At 28.7% G+C, this 24,408-nt stretch overlaps 4 protein-coding genes across 8 annotated transcripts; 1 reads left to right on the forward strand and 3 right to left on the reverse strand.

Annotated features, from left to right (window-relative positions):
• Window positions 1-461: 461 nt before the first annotated feature.
• Window positions 462-6,329, reverse strand: LOC130670283 (UDP-glucuronic acid decarboxylase 1). 2 transcript variants are annotated; one of them, XM_057473610.1, is made up of 5 exons: window positions 6,061-6,329; window positions 3,136-3,717; window positions 2,541-2,654; window positions 2,055-2,375; window positions 462-1,155 (listed from the first exon to the last, which is right to left on the reverse strand). In XM_057473610.1, the coding sequence occupies exons 1-5, from the start codon at window positions 6,119-6,121 to the stop codon at window positions 890-892; spliced, it is 1,344 nt and encodes a 447-aa protein (XP_057329593.1). In that variant the 5' UTR covers window positions 6,122-6,329; the 3' UTR covers window positions 462-889. The 2 variants fall into 2 exon arrangements, with proteins under 2 accessions (XP_057329593.1, XP_057329592.1); XM_057473609.1 differs by lacking the exon at window positions 6,061-6,329 and adding an exon at window positions 4,511-4,603.
• A 248-nt stretch (window positions 6,330-6,577) lies between these two features.
• Window positions 6,578-15,937, forward strand: LOC130670281 (tripeptidyl-peptidase 2). 2 transcript variants are annotated; one of them, XM_057473605.1, is made up of 11 exons: window positions 6,578-7,161; window positions 7,450-7,578; window positions 7,657-7,824; window positions 8,225-8,385; window positions 8,458-8,621; window positions 8,701-10,568; window positions 10,912-11,162; window positions 11,641-11,864; window positions 12,103-12,114; window positions 12,595-13,043; window positions 13,131-15,937. In XM_057473605.1, exons 1-11 carry the CDS (start codon window positions 7,000-7,002, stop codon window positions 13,338-13,340), a joined length of 3,798 nt encoding a protein of 1,265 aa, XP_057329588.1. In that variant the 5' UTR covers window positions 6,578-6,999; the 3' UTR covers window positions 13,341-15,937. The 2 variants fall into 2 exon arrangements, with proteins under 2 accessions (XP_057329588.1, XP_057329589.1); XM_057473606.1 differs by lacking the exon at window positions 12,103-12,114 and having other exon boundaries at window positions 6,579-7,161.
• Window positions 15,938-16,019: 82 nt separating this feature from the next.
• On the reverse strand, window positions 16,020-19,071 carry LOC130670282 (uncharacterized). Its single transcript, XM_057473608.1, has 2 exons — window positions 18,827-19,071; window positions 16,020-18,722 (listed from the first exon to the last, which is right to left on the reverse strand). Exon 2 carries the CDS (start codon window positions 18,702-18,704, stop codon window positions 16,281-16,283), a length of 2,424 nt encoding a protein of 807 aa, XP_057329591.1. The 5' UTR covers window positions 18,705-18,722; window positions 18,827-19,071; the 3' UTR covers window positions 16,020-16,280.
• A 560-nt stretch (window positions 19,072-19,631) lies between these two features.
• Window positions 19,632-23,990, reverse strand: LOC130670114 (uncharacterized). 3 transcript variants are annotated; one of them, XM_057473318.1, is made up of 3 exons: window positions 23,819-23,987; window positions 23,517-23,720; window positions 19,632-22,526 (listed from the first exon to the last, which is right to left on the reverse strand). In XM_057473318.1, exon 3 carries the CDS (start codon window positions 22,513-22,515, stop codon window positions 19,834-19,836), a length of 2,682 nt encoding a protein of 893 aa, XP_057329301.1. In that variant the 5' UTR covers window positions 22,516-22,526; window positions 23,517-23,720; window positions 23,819-23,987; the 3' UTR covers window positions 19,632-19,833. The 3 variants fall into 3 exon arrangements, with proteins under 3 accessions (XP_057329301.1, XP_057329302.1, XP_057329300.1); XM_057473319.1 differs by lacking the exon at window positions 23,517-23,720 and having other exon boundaries at window positions 23,819-23,990; XM_057473317.1 differs by lacking the exon at window positions 23,819-23,987 and having other exon boundaries at window positions 23,517-23,797.
• Between the last annotated feature and the right edge of the window lie 418 nt (window positions 23,991-24,408).

Raw genomic sequence — 24,408 nt, forward strand, 5'->3', positions numbered from 1 at the left:
TGTATACTATTATATATTTAAGACGATGTATAATGAGATATACTTCGTTGGTATATATTCAGTCCCGGATGAAATGATTATTGTATATATCCCTTTTTGTAAACGACCACGCGCGCCCTATCAGAGCCCACGCGACACCCATTACAGCTAATCGGCTATTTAGACACTCCTCCAACCTTTTTATTGTAATCTAAACTCGGCAATTCTTCAATCTATGTCTTAATATATGCAATTGTTAATATTTATATTTATATTAATAAATTTATTTAGTTTTTCGGCCTTGCGTTGTAATGCTCAACTCAATGTCACTTCGGTTCTTTCGTTGGCGGTCTAAGTGTTACACGTGGTGTAATCTTCACCGCGTTTATCTGATTGATCGGGTGGTCATGCGAGATGGGCATTTAGATTAAATTCTACGGATGAAATTTGTAATAATAAAATGTCGCTGTTTATGAAAAAAAAAAACATTTTAATGTCTGTGTATATAGATTCTTTTTTTTTATCTTTCTTGTAGAGGTCAACATTCGTGTCGCATAAACATACATTCATTTACATTTAGGTATGTACTTTTATTATATTTATAAACAATAAATTATTTTTTAGATATTTACAGTGTCAGTCAAAAATTTGTTTACAATAAAAGTAATCTTGTTTTTTTTTTTTTTTTTTAATATATATTTTTACATCACAATTCGGTTGACTTTAAATTACTAATTTATATTTATCGTACACTTTCTTTGACACTATCACTGGAAAAAAAAAATTAATAAAAATAATTTTTATTTTTTTTTACTTCACTGTTTGTTTCACGGGTTTGTTATTGGAATATTTATATAAATTTATAAACAAAATATTATAAAAACATATAAATTAAAATTTAACAAAACATTTATAACTGATCCACTATATCGTGATCATTAACAAACGGAACACGCGCCATGTCTTTTTGTAAATGTTTAGTCCTTTGTAATTCTTTAACAAAATACGAAATTGTCTTTTTCAGCCCTTCTGCCAATGATACTTTAGGCTCCCAATTCAGATACTTTTTAGCACGTGATATATCTGGTTTGCGCCGCTGTGGATCATCTTCGACAGCAGCAAGTCTTATTATTTTACTTGTACCCCCGATTAAGTCTTTAATAATCATAGCGAACTCTGTTAAAAAAAAAAAATTATTACAATAATGAGTTTTAAAATAAAAATTTTTTTTTAGGAGGGACAGTTTTGATGGATAAAAAAAAATTTTTTCTTGTTGTAATTTAAGTTTATACCTTCGAAAATATATGTGAGTTACAGTTATTTTAGTGAGAGTATCGGTCCTATTCTTACTGCGCTGACCGCGATACTAATGCATAGAAAGGGTCAATAAAAAAATTAAAAAAAAAAGTACACCATATAGAAGAACCATCATATGACCCAGGACTCAATAATTTTATGTAAGTATAAATATTTTAGAAGATATATAATTTTATAGTAAGAAAAATGGACTAAAAACTTTAAACGCGCTTTTTTCAAATTCGTTGCATCGATAAGTCGAACAATTATCAACCGATTTTCAAGTTTTCTTTGTTTTTTTCGTCTTTGCAATAGTTAAGGTCAAGCGTAGCCGATTTTTTTTATTTTGATTTTTACTATTTTTTAAGACTGCGTGAATAAATAAAAGGGTGAAAAAATGAAAAAATTTTCAATCAGTCGCCATTTTGCGAAAAATAAAAATAAAAAAAATCCGCTACGTACAACGATAAATACATTCATACAGATTTTGATGAAATTTTTTTTTTTTTATCAGATAACCCGTTTTCGAGAAATCGATGCAACCATGGAGGAATTTTTTTTTACGGCTCTTTAGCAACGCGGATAACTTTGTTATAATTTAATATTTTTCAATAAAATTTATGAAAACTATACTGAATATACACTTGACAAAATGAAAAAAACCGCGATCCCCATATTTTTTAATTATCCCGGTCAAAAAAATTCATCTATTTTTACGGCCGTCACAGTGGCTATCCCTCTTAAACAATTTTATTTATTTATTTATAAACAAAAATTACCTTCAATAGTATGTTCCACAGGATTACCAATATTTATTGGCTGGGTATAATTAGATGCCATAAGAGTTACAAGTCCATCAACTAAATCCGAAACATATTGAAAGGATCTGGTCTGTCCTCCATTACCATAAATCGTTATTGAATCGTTCTGCAGCGCCTGGAGGATAAAATTTGACACGACTCTGCCGTCAATCATGTGCATTCGCGGTCCGTAGGTATTGAAAATTCGCGCCACCCGTACTTTTATATTTTCTTGATGCATATAAGCGTAACTCAGTGTCTCAGCTACACGTTTTCCTTCATCGTAACAAGCTCTGGGTCCTAAAAAAATTCATTTTATTTATTCACTCATTAAATAAACATATAAATTTCCTTTTATCAAGTCTTCGATACCGACACTACGCTATCAAATGTAATTCCATTTTCATAAATATAAAATTCCGCCATGTTATTTAAATAAACATGTCTACAGCTAAATAAACATACCAATTGGATTGACATGGCCCCAATATGTCTCCGATTGCGGATGTTCCATCGGGTCTCCATATATTTCAGACGTACTTGCAATTAATACTTTAGCACCAACTCGTTTTGCCAGTCCTAAAAATAATAAGAAGTAGTTAATAATTAAATCCATTTATTTAAATATTCAATTAAAATTAATTGCTTACAGCAACACTCAACATTTAAATTAATAAACAAATTTATTTATAACTTTAATTTAATTATTTTAAATTATTCAATGACCTTATTTATAATCTTAAAAAAATTACATGCTGAGGTTTATGACCCTCGGTGTGACCTACTAATTTACTCTCAATAAAGAGTAAAATTTTACATCACATAAATCATAATTAAAATAATTAGATTCATTTATTAACATTTTAAATAATTCAAAAAAAATTATTCCTATGCTCTGAATTTTAAAATTCTCTATCATAAAATTATCCAAGTTATTTAATTGATAATTTAAATTAAAACTCATTAAATTATTTGAATAATCACTTGGACTTACAGATCGATAATTAAACCACTTGCTCTGAGAAAAATTAACAGAGTTAGCAGATAAAATCTAACGTACCGAGCATATTAATAGTTCCGATAGTATTAGTTTTAAGAGTCTTAACAGGATTATGCATATAATGAGGCGGACTAGCAGGACTAGCAAGATGATAAATCTCATCTACTTCAAGATAAACTGGTCTAACAATATCGTGATGAACCAGTTCGAAATTCTCATGGCCAACCCAGTGCTCGACGTTGCGTTTTCTTCCAGTAAAAAAATTATCCACAACAATGACTTCATGTCCTTCAAGCATCAACCGATCAACCAAATGAGATCCAACAAATCCGGCACCTCCAGTAATTAATATCCGTCTTCTATTTTTATAATTCAAAAATTTAACACTAGGAAATCTTTTCGGCACACGATTATCTATCTGAGATTCAATTTGATTTATTTTTTCTTCCAATTCGTGGATACGATTTTTCATGTCTTGGAGATCATCATTGTTGTTATTTACAGAATTTATTACTTCATTCTCTTGGTAATTAATTTCACGTTTATCATCTAGCTCACGATCACTTACAAGTGATAGTTTTTTTGAAATCGCCAATGATGGTCCATTTTCTATGTTGGATACTCCCTTATAAAATCCTAAACCTGTAACAAGTAAAAAATTATTATTTTGTAATCAATTTCAAATAAAATAAAAAATTTAATTAACATTTATATCAACAATAATAATTTATCACAAAATTAATAAATGTCACAACAGATATTTATAAATATATGTATATTAATATTCTGTATTCAATTTACACAAACAAAAAATGTATCATTTGTAATTAATTAATTAGCAGCAATGTAGGCGTAATGACTTTTTAATTGAGTGAAGTATAGATGAAATGCTATCTGATGATGATTAATAATGAACGAAACTTTATTGTAATAAAATAAATTTTGATATATATCATCATAAATAAAGATCGTAAGAGGTTAAAAAAATAATATATATTAATTGATCTCCAATGATTAGTGTAATTTATTTTTGAATATATTTAAAAAGATCTATCGATATTATTAAATACGATCTTGATTAAATATTAAAATGTAGACGATTAAAAATAATTAATTACTATGACATGAGTAATTAAAATTCACTGTTATAAATTTAAAAATTAAAATTCTATAAATTAGTTGATAAAAAAATGATACTGAAAGTAGCAGACATCAGAAGATTTTTTACTCTTTATGAATTAATGAGTTGTAAGTAAAATAAAATTTTTATAATTTGCACAAAAAGATTTTTTAAAGTTTTTCATGTGCAATAGGGTGATTAAAAAAAAATAAAATAGTATATTACACTACAAGGGCAGAAAGTTTAAAATTCCTGCCCGTGTGGTGTATACTATTTTTAATTATTATAAATAAAATAAATTGTTAATCTAATTACAAGACACAACAATTAATAAAATTAATAAAAAGCGATACATAGCAATTAGCAATAAGAGTTGATACAAAGTCACAAGTGTTTTTAATGACATTAATTCAGTGACTCAGAATTTAAAGCTGGTATAAAATTTTTTAATATTTATGTAAAATACAATAAATATCATTAATCAACCTGAAAACTGTATGCATAATTGACATGTCCCTGATAATAATTAAATTAAAATTAATGACAAATATAATTAATTGCCTGTAGATGACGTTGACATGTCGGTGATAATTATTGAACAAATAATTATGTTAAAATATTGATTGGAGTGAGTGGAAGCACTAGACAACGCATAATTTTTTAATTTTCAAATAAACAAACTCAATGTTAAAACAAACAAATTTTTAAAATGTATACATCAGTATGCATTTTAAAGTACTTTGATTTAAAAATTTTTTTGTTCTTACTTTCAAATTATTTTTTTAATAATATGTAATTTATTATTATTTACTTAAATTAAAATACTGTCAGACGTCTGCTATTTTCAGTATTATGGATTTGAATTTTTAATAGAAAAAAAAAAAAAAAAAAAAAAGAAACAAAAATATTCTACACAAGTTTTTAATTAAATTTAAAATCAAAATAAAATTGTTGATGATGATTTATAAAAAAAATTAAGTTAATGACATGTTAAATTTGTTTGTACTTGTCAATAATATTTACCTATTGGAAAATAAAAATAATAAATAAATGAGTGTGAATGTACTAAATACGAGACAATTTATGAGTTTTAAATAAATAAATAAACAAATTAATTATAATAATGAAATGAAAAGAAAATTCGCGTATTGATTTTCCAATTATCTCAATACGCATTTTTTACTTTTTATTCGAACTTACACTATTTATTTATTACAGAATTTAAAAAGTGACAGCTGTCAGCAATTTTCAGTATCATAGATTTGAATTTTTTATAGAAAAAAAAGAAGAAAATGTTCTACAGAAATTTTTAATTAAATTTAAAAACTAAATAAAATTTTTGATGATAATTTGATAAATAAATTTAAATTGCTGACATGTTAAGTTTTTTTGTCAATAGTATTTGCCTATTGGAAAATTAAAAAAATAAATAAATGAGTGTAAATGTACCAGATATGAATTGTAAATAAATAAATAAATAAATCACAATAATGAAATTTTAAAAAATGCGCGTACTGATTTTCCAATTATCTAAGTACGCATTTTTTATTTTTTATTCCAAATTACATTTTATGAGTGTGAATGTGACAGACATTAGACAAATCGTAAATTTTAAATAAATAAATTAAAATACTGAAATTTAAAAAAATGCGCGTACTAACTTTTCATTGATCTAAATACGCATTTTAAAATTTTCATTCTATATACTCAAAAAGTTAAAAAATTATCATTTGTCAGTTACATTCACATTCATTTACAATTTATTTATTTATTTATTATAAAGTTTAAAAAATTGACAATTGTCAGCTACATTCGCACTAATGTAAATAATTAAATAACAATGACAATTAAAATAAATAAATTACCTAATAATATACAGAAGACAACAAACCCAATTTGTTTCAATTTTCGTTGATTGACAACCATTATTAAATATCGTTACATATAAATAATTGACAGTTTATTATTATAAACATTATTTTTATTATAACCATTTAAATTTTCAAATCAATCAACAGTAAATATATTGTAATTTCAGTTATACTTTTACATAACTCATTATTTAAAAACAACTATTATAATTACATACTACATTATCTTTTTTCATTACAAAATATCACTTAAAAAAAAAAAGTAATTCTCAAAAAAATCCTACAGATACTGAAATTGTCGGGCAATAGATGGCGATATTTATACCAGCAAGTCATGACATCTAGTTGACTAAAATTCAAATGAAAGCCGCCAATCGATCGATAAAATAGAGAATAAAAACCATTTTAAAAATGTGAGTAAAAAAAAAGTAAAATACAAATACTACACTACATATACATGTATATATAACAATATATATACACAACACGCACCAGAGACTGGAGAGAGGAGAGAGAAAAAATATGACAGATGATTGTGATCGTGTGCGGATGATTGTTGCTGCTCGTGGTCGTGAAGAAGTTGTCGAAGAATAAAAGCGCCTCTAGAGTCTTTAAATAAAACTGAGTTGACTTAACTTACAATTATCTTTAACTCTCTTTAAATGACAATACAAGTTACGATATAAAAAGAGTATTAAAGTAATAAAAGAGCTAGAAGAGTGAGAGTAAGAGAGAAAATATATCATCACTGTGATTGTGAGGCCGACTATCAACATCATCACCATCATCATTTAAAAAGAGTCCTCCTTCACCCGTTTTTACATTTTTTTTTCTCCGTATATATTTTTGTACGGCATTATATATAAAGACTGCTAGTTTTTTTTGTATCGTGGCAGAGGCATTTAGTCCAATATTTTATAAAATATTTTAAAAATGGGGGACGTCATAGACTGCAATTTTCCTGTATGGGGCCTCTTGCCAAAAAAAGAAACTGGAGTTAATCAATTCCTTATTAAGTATCCAGAGTATGATGGTCGTGGTACCGTTATTGCTATCTTTGATTCTGGAATTGATCCTGGTGCTCCAGGATTACAGGTAAATAAATTATTTATTTTTTCGCTACAGTTTTTTAAAAATATTTTAATAAATTCCAAGACAGTAAAGTTAGCAGACATCTGACAATTTTTAAAACTTTGAAATAATGAAATAAAATGTTTATAAAATAAAAATAAAAAAATGCACTTTTCGACAATTCCAAAATCAGTACATGCATTTTTTCAAATTTCATTATTTTAATTATTTAATTTTTTTTTTTATATGTAATTAAAAAATTGTCTTGTGTATGCTACATTTGTACTCATATAAATTTCTTATATTTTACAGGTGACAAGTGATGGAAAACCTAAAATTTTAGCACGTTTTGATTGCAGTGGTGATGGAGATGTTGATACCAGTACTGTTGTACAATCAGAAGAAGGATTTATAACTGGTATTACCGGTCGTAAATTAAAAGTAATTATTTTTTATTTTTTAGCTTTTTTTTTCCTTATTTTATTTTTATTTTATTTTATTTATTTTTATTAATTATAGATACCATTTAATTGGACTAATCCAACTGGTAATTATCATATTGGTGTTAAAGAAGCATACCGTCTGTACCCAACAAAGTTACGTGAAAAAATATCTGCTGAACGTAAGAAAAAATATTGGGATGATGGTCATAAATCAGCATTAGCTGAAGCAACACGAAAACTTCAGGTAATTTATTTTAATTAATTAATCAAATAATTTATTTGATAAGATAATAACTTAATTAAATCAAGTGATATATATTGTAATTGAAAATAAGTAAAAAGCTAGAGAGTAAAAAAGTAGAATACGAAACCAAGTCATCCAAAGATAGTGATATGTCAGTGAGGACATTTAATCACCGGCAATAAAATTAGGCCGAGTGTATTTTTATCATTTGTCCCATCAATACTACTGACTATATTTGTAATTGGCTGTTTGATAAAAACAGCCGTCAGGTAGCCGTGATTGTGTAATTGATTTTGCTTAACGAATTGCCGTTAAACTTTATCTTGTATATATAACGATAATTAAATTTTAATATTTAGTCTCATGTTTCGTAATAACAATTTTTTTTTTATTCCTCCAGGAGTTTGAGGCTAAAACTCCAAATCCGACCAGTATTCAAGATAAATTAGTCAAAGAAGAGTTGGAAGCCAGAGTTGAAGTTCTGCAGAATGGAGAGAAAAAATTTAATGACGCAGGTCCGACGTACGACTGCGTCGTCTATCATGATGGGAAGATGTGGAGGTAAAATTTTAATTTTAAAGGAACTTAATGCCTAGTTATCAGTTGATTTATATATTAAATATTTTGCTACAGAGTGTGTATTGATACGTCCGAAGAAGGCAACTTGGAAGCAGGAATTCATCTCGGCGAGTACTCGATCACTCACGAGTACGCTCCCTTGACTCAGCAAGATCAGTTGAATATATCTGTAAATATTCATGACGAAGGAAATACTCTTGAAATTGTGGGAATATGCGGTAAGAAAAAAAATTAATCAATTAATTAAATACACAAGATTATTTATAAATACTTTATAATTATTGTAATATTTTTCAGCAAGTCACGGGACGCACGTAGCATCAATCGCTGCGGCGAATTTTCCTGACAATAAAGACATAAATGGTATAGCGCCTGGTGCTCAAATAATATCTCTAACAATCGGTGACAATCGTATAGATCCAATGGAAACTGGAACTGCTTTGGTCCGTGCGATGATTTGGATAATGCAAAAGAAAATAAAAGTACACGTAATCAACATGAGCTACGGAGAGCAAGTGCACTGGAGTAATTCCGGGCGCATATTTGATTTAATGAACGAAGTTGTTGACAAGTACGGAGTCACATGGATTGCAGCTGCAGGTAATTTCGGACCGGCTCTGTGTACTATTGGAACACCGCCGGACATTAATTCAACAAACATTATCAGCGTGGGTGCTTACGTCTCGCCGGACATGATGATAGCCGAGTACTCGCTGAGAGAAAAAATGCCGGGTATGCCGTACACTTGGTCATCTCGTGGTCCGATGATTGACGGCGGGACTGGTATAACTTTGTGTGCTCCGGGAGGTGCTATCACCAGTGTTCCTAATTTTACACTGAGGAAAAGTCAGCTGATGAATGGAACCAGTATGGCAAGTCCACACGTTGCTGGAGCCGTGGCTCTATTGATCTCAGGTCTTCAAGACAAACATTGTCCTTATTCTCCGTACAGTATAAAACGTGCGCTAGAGAATACAGCCTTGTACATCGATAACCTTGACTCGTTTGCTCAAGGCTCTGGGCTCTTGCAAGTTGAACGGGCGTTTGAAAATCTTGTCGCCAATTGCCAGGCAATAGAGCGCGATGTCAGATTTGCAATCAACTGCGGTGTTAACAACTCCAAGGGTATTCATTTGAGATCTGGCGTAATAGACCGTCCGAAAGATTGTGCAATAACTATTGAGCCAATATTCCTAGACACCGAAAATGTTGACGCATCCCGTAAAATAAATTTTAATTTACGGCTGTCACTTGTATGCGACGCTTCCTGGGTACAATATCCCTCTCACTTTGAACTTATGCACATGTCGCGTGCCTTTACCGTCCGTATTGATGGTGTTAAACTCCCAGAAGGTGTTCATGCAACGAATATACGCGCTTATGATGTTGAAAATGTGGAAAAAGGTCCGGTATTTTCAATCCCCATTACCGTCGTCCAGCCACTGGCTATACAAAAATTGATGAATTTACCGGATCTCCATTACTCGCGTGTCCTCTTCAAAGCTAACACTATTGTAAGACACTTTATTCTAGTCCCTGAAGACGCGACCTGGGCTATGCTGAAAATCAAAAGCACTGATAAAGAAAAGACTGGTAGATTTGCCGTGCAGACGGTGCAGTTGAAACCGCGCTTAGCTTCTCGCACACTTCATACCAATAAGATGATAAACGTCACCTCACAATCGGAATCCGTCCAGGGATTTGCCGTCCAGGGTGGGCTCATTGTCGAAGTTGTTATCGCTAAATATTGGGCGAATCTCGGGGAAATATATGTCGACTATTCAATTGAGTTTCATGGTATCCATATACTAGACAGTAATCTTACAATGCAGTCCGGTGATGGTATCCATCGTATGGAACTACGCAGCAGCTTGAGAAATGAAGATATCGTACCGAGTGTTACGTTGAAATCAATTGTTCAGGTGTTAAGACCAACTGAATACAAAATATCACCGCTTAGTGCACGTGATGTTATACCACCAGCTCGTCAAATTTATGAATTGCAGTTGACGTACACATTCCACATTGCTAAAGCTACTGAAGTAACACCGAACGCTGCTTATCTAAGTGATTTGCTCTATGAAAGCGAGTATGAAAGTCAACTGTGGATGCTTTTTGATTGTAATAAACATCTTATTTACTCTGGTGACGCTTTCCCGTGGAAGGTAAACTTAATTATTATTTTATTTTTATCTTAACTTACACTGTAAAAAATTTGCGGATTAAATTCGGAGTGAATTGCGGATCGGATGACTGTTTATTTATTTTATCTCTTCGGAGTGAAATTTACTTCGAAGGGGAGTTTATTTTAATATCAAAACTCCTAATCAGAGTGGAATAAAATCCAGATCACTCCGAAATCACTCCGCTGATACGATAAATCCCCAATTTACTCCGTATGCGGAGTGATTTTTTTTAAAAACTCCGACGGAGTGAATTCGGATTTAAATATAATCCGTAATCACTCCCGATTTTTTACAGTGTATTTATTGATTTATTGTTTTTCAGTACACGGTTAAAAAATTAGAAAAAGGTGACTATACATTAAAAATGCATGTACGTCATGAAAAAAAAGATCTACTGGAACGATTAGCAGACATGGCAATACTGTTAAGTCAAAAATTAAGTTCACCAGTTAATTTAGATGTTTATGCCAATCACTCGCAAGCTATTATTGGTGGTAAAAAAATGGTCGCTGCTACAGTACCACCAGGGCATATTCTTCCTGTTTATATTGCTCCAATGAATAATGAAAGCAAGTGAGTATTTTATTAGTATTTATGTATAGAAAAATAGTCAAGCAGCTTCGCGATTTATCAAATCAATTATTATTATTTATGATTATTTATTATTTAAGATTTAAATTCATTTTATTTATTTTTTTCTTTTTTGATATCGTTTATCTGACAATGCAGCAATGAAAACAAGTGAGTCTACGGAATTATTTGAATTTCAAATAAACTGCATTTAATTTCTTTTTATAAATTTAAAAATAGACAAAACTATTTTTAATTTATTGCTTATAATCCATCAATTTGCTTAAGACAGTACTAAAAAAAAAGTATCGTCTTTTATGTTCTTGCGGATTGTAATGAGATTTAAAAAAAAAAAAGAACTTTTTTTTTATTTTGTTTTCACGCGACGCATGGCTTCATTAATGACCAACTGCAGCTATGATTTATTTATGAATTTGCAAAATGATAAAATTGTAATAAAAACTATTTGTTTTATAAAAAGAATATCAAAAGGTGCAACTCTGGGTACTTATCTCCAAGGATCAGTAACTTTCTGCAAAGATGAGACACGTAAAAAAGTTGACTGTTATACATTTAAGTATGTACTCTCAGAGGCAGCTAAAAAAAGTCCGCCGGTTGTTAAGCCGGATGATGAAAAGGTCAGCAAGTGGGATGAATATCAAGATACTTTGCGAGACATCAAGTGTACATGGCTCGCTAAATTGGGTAAGTTATATAAAATAAATCTGTGCATTTATAAATTTCTTAAATTTATATTAAAATTAAGGGAAAGAGAGGTAAAACGGGCACCCATAACTTTCTGTTAAACTACTAAGCGGTAAAATGAACATCATAAAAATTAATTTCATAAATTTTTTAGGAGAACTCATTTTGCCTCTTCCCTTATATAATTTTTATATAAAAAAACAGCTTTAATAATTATTCTTTTTTATTTTTTATTTAGCACCATCAATAAGTAAGTCTAAGTGTCAAAAAAGTGTCCGAATTTTTAAAATACCATAAATGTTTAATCCACTCTCTGTTTTATTTTTTACGTTTCTTAATTAAATATTTTATAAATTTATTATGATCCTGAAGTTAGCAGACAATTAAAAATTTTCTAACTGTTTTTTCAATAATTTAATTTAAAAAAAATATGCACATGTAGAAAATTAAAAAAACTATATGTGCAATTTTTTTTTTATAATTTATCGTGTCTAAAAAAAAGACAAAAATTATTAAAGCAGCCAATTTCAGTATCATAATTTATTCAAGCATTCAGCAGCAGATTAAAATTTTAAGTCTCTGTAGCTCGATTTATATAAATATATATCCCCAGTCTTTTGTCGGACGATTTTATTGTTATGAATTTAAATAATTGTTAATTAATGATCAATGATAATTTAATTATTGATATTAATTTTTTTAAATTTATATTTTCGTCGAAATACAATAGAGGCAACCGAACACGCAACAGCTTTGTACAATGAATTAAGAACGTCATACCCAGAGCATTTACCAGTACACACTGCCATGTTGACATCGTTGGATTCTCCAGAAGCACGACGTCTACTTCCTCACGACGATCTCTCAGAAAGTGCTATTAGTTTTGCCGACCAAATGATTGACGTTGCGGACAAAGTTATCACAGCTATCGAGCAGGAAAAATTACTGGCCTTTTATGGTATGAAACACGATCAAAGACCGGATGCTATGAAAATAAAGTCAACGATGGACAAACAGAAGAATCTATTAATTGAGGCATTTGTTAAAAAAGGTTGTGCTTATGCACGACTATATATTCATGCGCGAAAACGAGGCGAAACTGAGGCTGCGATGCATCTTTCTACTGTAACACAAATTTGGAATGACGTACAGAAGTACGCAGAGCCAACGGATAGCAAAGTAAATGATTTTTATTTTTACATTAATTTACTGTCAGTTAACTGAAGATTCGATTAAACTTTTTTTTTTTATTTTGATTGTCTGCAGGTTTTAATTCTGTCATTATGGCACGCACATATTAATAAACATTACGGGCGTTATCTGAAGCTGCTGACTCGTTACTATGAAGAAAAACCAGTAAGAGACATTGATGAGAAGTTTGTTGAAATTACGAGGACTGTTGGTTGGGATCACTGGGCACGTCATATAACAACGAGCTTACCTACACGTTATCCAAAAGCATACAGACCGTTTTAATTAATTAATTAAATTAAAGTGCTAATTTTTATTAATAATAATTAAATAAAACGAATAATTAAAACTTATTTTTTTTTTCGGTGCAAGTGCAGTGATAATATTAAACTGCGTTATTAACATTATATTTTATTTAAACACTGTAAAAAATTTGCGGAGTGAAAGTGGATTAGATCCGGAGTTAATTCGAAGTGAATGCGGAGCGGATGACTGTTTGTTTATTTAATGACCGTGAAGTTAGCCGATACCCGCCATTTTAAAAATGAAAAAGCTTATAACTTTAGAAAAAAAAAAAATTTGCAAATTTAAAAAAAATGCTCGTGTAGATTTTTCAATTTTCTAGACGAGTATTTTTTTAAAAAGATCAAAGAATAAATACTCGAAGTACAATTTGAAATAAAATTTTAAGATTACTTATTTTGTATTCAAAAAGTTTTACAAACCTCATTACTTTTTGATTTTTATATATAATTTTTCAAAATCTAGACTAGTATTTTTTTTATTTTTCACTTTTCCAATTTTTTAATCTGGAAATTAACTGTTTTTGAATAAAATGTCTTGTAATTTTAAAGAAAACAAAAATTTTGAAATTTCGAAAAAATACTCGTGTAGAGTTTTCAATTTTCTAAACGAGTATTTTTTTTAAACGATCAAAAATACTCGAATTGTTATGTTAAATAAAAATTCATAAATTTATAATTAGTCAAAAGCTAATTTGTTTTTAAAATTATTAAAATGATTATAACTCGGAAACTATGGACTTTAGCGACTTGACTCATAGGACTTTTTTCAAAGGGAACAAAATTTCCTATAAAATTTCTATTGACATTTTTGATGTCCTTTCATTGGCTTATGTTCTGCAAGCCAATAAAGGTCAATTTCATAGGAAAAATGAGTTCCGCAACGGACACAAGTGAAACAGCTGAAATTACAGCTATAGCTACTTATAAGTAACCATGGGTACTTTTGAAGAACACCAAATGCCCTACAATTTGCGACCAAAACCGCCTTGATATCATGAAACACAGCTGAGTATTAGAAAGTTAAAAAAAAAGTAATTTAATTTACGTGTATTTTAAATGGGAAATCTTTGAAATCAAATGGCAAGTACTTAGCATTGGAATTAAGAGCTCATATTTGGTGAGAAATTTTTTTTTCGATGTAGATTGAGATTTTGCTTAAGCACTTAAAAAAAAAAACTTTCGCGGAAATGAATATATATATATAAAATATTATTTGAAATTTCAAAATTTGTAAACAGCGTCAAAACTTTGTAATTCTGTCGTAAGTACACTCTCGTAGTCATAAATACGGGAGCCTCCGACTATAAATTTTAAAAACAAATTAGCTTTTGACTAATTATAAATTTATGAATTTTTATTTAACATAACAATTCGAGTATTTTTGATCGTTTAAAAAAAATACTCGTTTAGAAAATTGAAAACTCTACACGAGTATTTTTTCGAAATTTCAAAATTTTTGTTTTCTTTAAAATTACAAGACATTTTATTCAAAAACGGTTAATTTCCAGATTAAAAAATTGGAAAAGTGAAAAATAAAAAAAATACTCGTCTAGATTTCGAAAAATTATATATAAAATTCAAAAAGTAATGAAGTTTGTAAAACTTTTTGAATACAAAATATGTAATCTTAAAATTTAGTTTCAAATTGTACCTCGAGTATTTATTTTTTGATCTTTTTAAAAAAGTACTCATCTAGAAAATTGAAAAATCTACACGAGCATTTTTTTTAAATTTGAAAATTTTTTTTTTTCTTAAGTTATAAAATTGCGAGTGTCGGCTAACTTCACGGTCATGTTTATTTAATCTCCTTGGAGTGAAATTCACTCCGAAGGGGAATTTATTTAAATATTAGAACTTCGGTTATGAGTGAAATTAACTTCTAAAGGGAATTTATTTAAATATTAAAACTCTCAATTTACTCCGTATGCGGAGTGATTTTTTTTTTAAACCCCGGGACTCACTTCAAATTTACTCCTGATTTTTTACAGTGCAAATAAATATCATCGATGTGTTGATTAAAAAATAAGCTCAAATTAACTCGAATTTTATATAATAATTTTTTTTTTTTTTTTTTTCGATTATTGATGTAATTTTTTTCGCATTGTATCGGTGCGAGTTATATATGGCAATCACTTTTTACAATATTTTAAAAAAACGATTAAAAAAATTTTAATGTAATGAAATATTTACAATGTCTTATGGTGACGTTGTATGTACATATATATATGTGCGCATACGTGTACTAATAATACTTAAAAATACTTAAGACAGTTATTCTTGGACGTATATACGACTTTAACTTTTTACATACTTAATCATGTATTTTTATTTACACATTTATTGTCATTATTAATTTTAAACTGCTCATACATAATTTATGTACATGAACAAGGACCCGAGTATAAATATTATTAAATGAGAAAAGATAAAATCGAAAAAAAAAAGTATTGACAATGCGTGATTTTATGTAATTATATAGTAAATTAATTATTTACGTGATAAATTGTTGTAAGATTGTATTGTCTTGATGGGCCGATTAATTAAGTGACGATTAATAAAGAAAAGAAATAAAAAACATTTCATTTTTTTTTTAGTTTCTTAATAATTAATTACTGATATTAAAAGAGAAGACTAAAGTCGAGGGTGGAAATTTATTTAGTAAATTTTTTTGAACTCTGAAGGTTTAATTTTTATTTTCTAAATCTTTTACAAACATCAAAAATACTTAAAGTATAAAAGTGTAAAAAATATATGCTCATTTTATCAAAGTGAGAATAACTTTCATACTAAGAAATAACAATAGAAAAATACTAGATGAATGAATACAAAAAAAAAATACACTTATGTTAATCATTAATATCACGACTTTGAATCTTTGAATTCAATAATATTCTTGACTTGGATTGAGAAAAAAAAATTTTTAAAGCTGCCCTCCAATACATCGAGTATTTGAACGGATATCAGATTTATTATGACGAACAGATGCATTACCAGGAGGTAATTTTTTTTCAAAATCATTTTCTGAATTTTTGTACTTCCATCCTAGCAATTGAGTTTTTTTTTGTCGTAAAAAGTTCACATGCCCTCGACTGGTAATATGCTTATCGGCATTCTCATAGCCATCAATAACAAAATCACAAGCCCAGCATCGCAATTGCTCGAAACTTAATGGAAAAATATTATTGGTGGATAATTTTTCGCAAAAGTCAGGTGACAAAGCTTCATTATCAATATCTTGATCTTTAATCCGTTCTTTAACATTTTCACAGTGTTTTATAGACTTTATATGTTCCAATCCAAGATACCACCGGTAAAATACTTTATCGCATAAATGACAATAATACTTATAACCCATTGGAAAAATATAATTTTTGAAACAAGTAACAAACTCATCAGCGGGTCTATACCATGGCATCAACTGATGCTCGTCAGCAGCATGATCTATAACTGAACTTTTAGGAACATCATTCTTACATACTTTGCATACAACTTTATCTCCCGGAGAGTCGGAAAAATTATGAAAGAAAAATTTTTGTCTACATAAATGCTCTTGATCCGTTATATGTTTCTTCCATAATTGTGTTATGGAACAAATAAAACATGTTAAGATTTTTTCATCATCGTCTATGTACATTGAGCAAATGTACTCTGGATATTTTTGAATCTTAGCTGTAGTTTTTTTATTTATTTGTTCTGGTAGCAACTCATGATTATCCTGCATCAAAGGAACTCTATAAAATATTTCATCAGTAGTCGCCTCTTCATTATCTTCATTATCTTGTTTTGTTGATGAATTTAAAGTACCAAGCTTCGAAGGAATATCTTTATAATGTTTCGTAACAGAAACTGTTTTTTCATACTCTTGTTCTGCTGATAATTGGCAGCCAGTGAGCTTCTGTCTTTCAATTTGATGTTGTGGATCAAGAACGTGTTCTTTCGCAGCTTTCGATGATCCAAAAATGACCTGGCATGTGTGACATTTCAACTTTGTATCACTAAATTGGAAAATCCCATTAGTGACGAAAATAATAATTTTATTAATTTTCCTTATAGGCATTTGGAAATTTTTACATTTTTTTATATTTCTCACCAAATTTTGATGATCCCGATTTATTGTATGATTTATTACGGTAAATAATGACGGTAAATTAATATTACATACATGACATACATAAACTTTATCACGTTTCTCGATAAAGTTTTCAAAATATGTAAAAAAATCGTTTTTTGATTCGGACAGTACAAATAAATGATTTTTATCATCATTATTGTCCCCATTTAAGTTAATCGGATCACTTGCTACAGCAAGAGAACCACAACGGATATTATTTTTGTGACGTTTAATATGATCATCAACACTATCATCCAGAAAAATAATATTTTTACATGAGTAGCACTTTAAATGTGAAAAATCAAATTTAAAAATGTTATTTTCCACAAGTACTTGACAAAAATCAAACGAAAATGAAGTATCGGCAACAATTCCACGGCTACGTCTTTCATGTATCCAAAGATTTATATGTACAGGATCGTCTATATGTTCCAGTATCAGAGTCAATGATAAATATTCATTTTCACATAAATTACAATAATAATTATCATCTGCACGTTTTGCAATAAAATTATCAAAATATTTAGGAAATGGTTCTGATGTAGAATCATTATTTGTCACTGTAACGATTGGGACTAATTTTGTTTTTCCTAATATTATTTCATGTAGTTTTACGAAATTACTTTGATGAGTTTCATTAGCAATGTGCGCTTTTGAATCCCTGTACCCTCCAATAATACACTGGCACAACCAACACTGCAGTAGCTTTGAATGAAAAGCAAAAATTCCATTTACAGTTAATTCTTTTCGCAGTGTTGGTGATATTTCTTTCACAAAAATGTTTTTTTTAAAATTACTCAGCAATTCTTGATGAAATATCTCATCGATGTGTGTTAATAATTCAAACCAATGATTAGTTACGAGATCACACAGATGACAGTAGTATTTAAACTGATCGTTACTTTTTACCGGTGATATGAAATTTTCAAATAATAATTCATGTTCATCTTCTGGTTTGTACCATGGCATCAGTTTGTGATTTCTTGCATGTTTTATAAATAAATAATTTGAAATATTTATCTTACATAATTTGCAATGAACACGACCGCCTGAGATATTGACAAAATTCTTCTTGAAAAATTGTTCTCTCATAGAATGTTCTTTATTTGTACAGTGAGTTTTCCTGAAATTTTTATTCTCCGACTCGTGGCATATATAACATGTTAATAATTTTTCATTATCAGCTTTGGATTTCGACGTTATATTTTTTGGATTTTTCTGATTGCTCGCCATCGTTGTTATTTAATTTTTCTATAAAATATATATCAATTATAATTAACCAATAATTATTACATTTCATATATTTAAATAGGTATCAATATACCACAATATTGCATTACGATTTTATGACTTACTGTTGACAATAGATTGTGATTATTTAATTTTTTTAGTCAAAAATAATTATTAACTTAAAATTTTGATTGTATTATTATTAAATACTCTTGAGAAATAAATTTGAACCATAGAATAGAAAATAGAAAAATTTATTGTAGCAATTTTGTTTAATATAATATACGCCACAGATATGAGAAGTCCCTTACTTTATCATCTATACATAATCTATCAGTGTTTACAACAATTACCTCGTGTTTTTATTTCCCCACCACCTGCTAAATATATTTACCACGTGCTTTAAGGTGAAATATTTGATTCATTTTCAATGCAAACTGTCGTGAAAATATGTTTTGACGGATCAATAAATGGTTCTGATTGGTTGTTTTATATATATTTGAATTTGTTTTCATTTGAAAAAGCAGCTTTAGTCTCGTGACAAAAATTGGTAGAAATTTATATTATCAATTCGTTATTTTTATGCTAAATTCATTTCAAATCTAGAAAAAAATTCAATCAATAATAAAAATTTAAAAAATATAAAACTTTAATTACGATATTATAAATTATATATATTTAAATATTAATGTTATTAAATTTGTTGGTGTATAATTTTCTTATCATTTAAATTTCAATTTCAATGATACTCACATTTCTTATTTGGTAGTAATAATTCGAAATAAACATCAATAAGAATAAGAAATTATTTTTCCAAAAATACTTTTATTAAATTTATTTTATTTTGATATTTAACAATAATATTATAATAAAAAAGAAAGAGGCTTAAGCCTAGTAGTTAAATTAAAAAAAAAAAAACTTTATCTCATAGGTACTTATTTTATTTTTACGCCAATGAAAATATTTTTTAGAATCAAATAAAAGTAGACTTATTTTTAATCACTTACTCTAAAGAATGAAAAACTAAATGTTAAATAATAATTCTTCATATAAAAGACAAATACTTATGTGAAAAAATATCTATTCTTTTTCATATAAATGACAAATATTTGCGTGAAGAAATATTTGTTTTTTAAGTGTTTAGTTTTTCTAGATTTACTTTATGTTGTAGAGTTGTAATATGTTTATTAACTTGTTTCATGTTTGAAATACAGCAATTACATGCTAAACACTTCAGTTCTTGAGGGTCATATTGAAAAACATTATGTCTTACGAAACGTTCGTAATCCCTTGTCCACTCAAAAGTTACATTTTCTAAATTTTCGATCATATTGACCACAAGATTTCTATGATTCGGATGATCGAGATGTTCCACTACTAAGTTATTTTCTGACGGAAGATCTATTTTACACACATGACAGAAAAATTGTTTACGACATTTTCCAATATAATTTTGAAAATACTCATAGTATTGTTTCTTCAATTCACGTCGTAATTTTTTTTGAAGCTTCTTCTCTTGACTCGAATTAGTTTCCATATTTTTTCGCCTTTGGACACAAGGATTTTTATCTTTATAATTTGAATAATTATTTTCAAATACAAATACTATCTGATGTCTTCTTCTCTTGACATGCCCTTTAGCTTCGGTAAACTCCAAAGGATCATTACATTTAACGCATATTAATGTTTTAAATGTATATGGTATTATAGAATTATCAAAAAATAATTTATAAGTTTCTGAAGAACAAGATTTATCAATGACAATTTTATGCTTATCTATTGTATATTGTGTGAGTGATCGATGTCTTACATCATCCATGTGCGCTATGGCCGACTCTTGAGTATGAAAGTAATTGTGACATACATAGCAATGGAAATTATTTGAATATCTTCCAATAAAGTTTTCAAAATATTTTAAAAATATATCATCTGTTATAGGTAGGGTTGATTCAACGGTCGCTGAATCATCAGAGCCTATACTTGACTGATCTGTGAAATTATTTATGTCAGTTTTCCCTTCAGAATCTGAAATTATTTCAGATTCATGGTAATTAACCGCGTCTGAAATTTTTTTTCCCAAATTATGTGAAGTCTCATATGATCTTGGTAACAACTCGGATTTTTTCTCTTGTAACTTGATCGTATGATCATCACAATCAATATGTTCACTAGCGGTTTCGTATCCATCAATGACGTATTGACAGGCCCAGCATCTTAACTGTTTGAAATTGACTGGGTAAATACTGTTGGCAGACAATTGTTCACAAAAATCCGGTGACAAAAGTTTTTTATTAATGTCTTTATCTTTTATCAACTCTTTGACAAGTTTTAAGTGACGCGCATCCTCTGTATGTTCTAAGGAAAGGTACCACCGACAAAATACTTTATCGCATAAATAACAATAGTATTTATAGCTCATTGGAAGAATGAAATTTTTGAAATAACTAACAAACTCATCAACGGGTCTGTACCAGGGCATTAACTGATGTTCATTACCAGCATGATCTATCACTGAACCTTTAGGAATTGTTTTTTTACACAACATACAAACAACATCGCCTGGAATATCTGTAAAATTTTTAAAGAAAAATCGTGCCCTACATCGATGTTCTGTATCTTTCTGGTGTTCTTTCCACAATTGTTTGATGGAACATATAAAACATGTCAAAACTTTTTCATCATCATTTTTATACTTAAAATGAATGTAATCTGGATACTTTTGGTCATCATTTTTAACATCAGTATCAGATTTATCAACTTTTGCGAGAAATAAACTGTGTTTTGCTTTATGACTCAGTCCATTGATGTGCTCAGTACTTTTATCAACTGGGATAGTTACTTTACATGAGTAACATTCTAAAAATACAGATTCAGATCCAAAGATATTATTTTCAACAAAGATCTTACAGAACTCAGACGAAAGTGAAGTATCGGTAACGATTCCTCGGCTGCGTTTTTTGTGTATCAAAAGATTCCGATGTACCGCATCTTCTATATGTTCAATTATCAAGCTAGATGATGAATAATTATTTTCACATAAATTACAAAAATAATCATCAGCCCGTTTAGCAATAAAATTGTCAAAATATTTAGGAAATGGTTCTTTCTCCGATTTAAAATTGTTCTCTGTCACTGTAACAATCGTTGGAACTAACTTGCGATTTCCTAATGTTATTTCATCGATTTTTACTAAATTATGTTGATGAATTTCACCGGCAATATGCTCTTCTAACTTTCGATACTCATCAATAAGACATTCACACAACCAACATCGCAGTGCAGTCGAACTAAAAGGAAAAATTCCATTGGAAGCGGATTCTTTGTAAAATTTTGGCGGTAAATCTTGTTCTTTATCTTCATCTACATCCTTATCTTTCAAGTAATCACTTAAAAATTGTCGATGCAAAATTCTACTGACGTGTGCCAATGATTCAGACGATTGTTCATACACAATGTTACATAACTGACAGTAGGATTGATCATTAGCCAGTGGTATGATGAAATTTTTGAAGTATATTTTAGCCTGGTCATCTGGATGACACCACAAGACCAACTGGTGATCATCTCTGGCATGCTTTATTACTAAAGCCTTGGGAATTATGCTGCCGCATAATTTACACGTAACATCATCACCTGGACAATCGTGAAAATTATCAGCGAAAGATTTTACTCTCATTTTATGTTTTATATCTCGCCTGTGATCTCTCCATAATTGTTTATTCTCTTTTTCGTAGCATAGAAAACATGATAAAATTTTTTTCTTTTCAGCTCTGGTTCTACTCGTTATTAATCTTGGATATTTTTGATCAGACATCGTTACTTTTCCTGCAATAAAATAAATTAGATAAATAAAACAAGCACATAAATTATTATAACTACGAGTCTTATCAAGCCACCCTTGATTTTTTATTAAAATATCAATTCAATGAATTCGAAATATTTCGCTTGACAATAATCGCATATGGTCAGTGAAAAAATAAATAATCATTAGTTTTAAAATCACTTTGCTAATAAAATATATACGAGGTTTAATACTCGAAGGGGATTATTACTCTACATATTTAATTGAAAAAAGAATTTTAAAATATTGATTTAAGAGAATTTTCCAAGTTCTTCATATTCATTTTGTAGTTTTTTTTTTTTAATCAACATTAAATTTGCTTATTTTAAAATATGAAAATTTTCAGCTGCCCAAGTGGCATAGAGACAACTTCAAGATGTCTTGTAACAGAACAAGACAAATTTTATTTTGTCTCAAAGCCAAGTTTTTTTATATAAGTAAGACGTACAGATGTTGGTCCTGGAAGCCATAGAAAATTTGTTTTCTTTTTTTCGTTCTAAAAAATCATTTAGAAGACATTTGTCATTCAATTTTTGTCGTCACTTATTTGTGTCAAGTCTTTTAAGCAGATATTTTTTCGGTGACATAAATTTCTGATCGTTTTATCAACATTTTTGTGCTTTATCGATAGATCAGAAAACAGCCGCAAAACTGATATCTTATAGATGTCATAAAGCCAAGTGTGTTACTTAGGTGTCTATTGATTTGAATGAGTGTGAATGTAACTGACAAGTTTCAATTTTTCAAATTTTATAATCAATAAATGAAATGTAAAAGTAAAAAAAATTCTTTAATTCGTTTATGATAATTGAAAGATCAGTACACGCTTTTTTCTCAATTTTATTATTTCGATTTATTTATTTATTTAAAATTTATAAATTGTCTCATGTCTGCTACAGTCACACTTGTTGATTTCATTATAATCATTTTTTAATGAGTATAAATCTCATGTTACATTGTCGTTTATTACTTACCATAGAAAATAACTTGTAATTATTGTATTTAATTGTTGAAGAAAAATAAAAAAACTTCCAACTGTTGATCGTATTATTATTGAATAGTTTGCAATTGAGTTTTAATTAACGAATAAGTAATAAAAAAATGTTTTCATACGGTTTCATATTACATAAACTGCGTCACGTATTCGGGAAGTACCGGCATTTGTTTTCTTATATTTTCTGTTGATATAAACATGGCAAATAGTCGCCCCATCAAAAGAATATTTTCTCCCACCATTTTTTCACGATTAATCTATCTAAGTATTTATAATAATTACCTCGTGTTATTGTTTTTATTTCCTCACCACGTGCTTTAAAGTGAAAAATTTGATTCACTTTCAATGCAACTATCAAGTAAATTTTGATTCATTTTCAGTGTAAACTGTCATGTAAATATATTTTGACGGATCAATAAATGGTTCTGATTGGTTGTTTTATATATATTTGAATTTGTTTTCATTTGAAAAAGAAGCTTTAGTGTCGTGACAAAAATTTATAGAAAATTATATTATCAATTTGTTGTTTTTATACTAAATTCATTTCGAATCTAGAAAAAAAACTCAATTAATAATAAAAATTATAAAAAAAAAAACTACAAAACTTTAATTACGATATTACAAATGAAATATATTTAAATATCAATATTATTGAATTTTTTGATGTATAATTTTCTTATCATTTAAATTTCAATGATACTCACATTATTTATTTGTTAAGGTAAGAGACCTAGTACCCCATCAGGGAACTAGTACCCTATCACTCATGTATTTGAATATCTATATTTACTGAATTTTACTAAATATAAATATACAAATACATAGAGTGATCGGGTGCTACGTCTTTCACCTTAGTAATAATTTTAAATAAA

Source organism: Microplitis mediator, chromosome 6 (assembly GCF_029852145.1).
Source record: "Microplitis mediator isolate UGA2020A chromosome 6, iyMicMedi2.1, whole genome shotgun sequence".
Lineage (NCBI taxonomy): Eukaryota > Metazoa > Arthropoda > Insecta > Hymenoptera > Braconidae > Microplitis > Microplitis mediator.

Coding starts and splice junctions, on each gene's coding strand:
- LOC130670281 (XM_057473605.1), top strand. CDS start 7,000: ATGGGGGACGTCATAGACTGCAATTTTCCTGTATGGGGCCTCTTGCCA. Junction 8,622..8,700: donor TGAAATTGTGGGAATATGCG/GTAAGAAAAAAA, acceptor AATATTTTTCAG/CAAGTCACGGGACGCACGTA. Junction 11,163..11,640: donor CCAATGAATAATGAAAGCAA/GTGAGTATTTTA, acceptor TTTTATAAAAAG/AATATCAAAAGGTGCAACTC.
- LOC130670283 (XM_057473609.1), bottom strand. CDS start 4,601: ATGTCATTAAAAACACTTGTGACTTTGTATCAACTCTTATTGCTAATT. Junction 3,718..4,510: donor TTTATTAATTGTTGTGTCTT/GTAATTAGATTA, acceptor TACTTGTTACAG/GTTTAGGATTTTATAAGGGA. Junction 2,376..2,540: donor GGGCCATGTCAATCCAATTG/GTATGTTTATTT, acceptor GAATTTTTTTAG/GACCCAGAGCTTGTTACGAT.
- LOC130670114 (XM_057473319.1), bottom strand. CDS start 22,515: ATGTCTGATCAAAAATATCCAAGATTAATAACGAGTAGAACCAGAGCT.
- LOC130670282 (XM_057473608.1), bottom strand. CDS start 18,704: ATGGCGAGCAATCAGAAAAATCCAAAAAATATAACGTCGAAATCCAAA.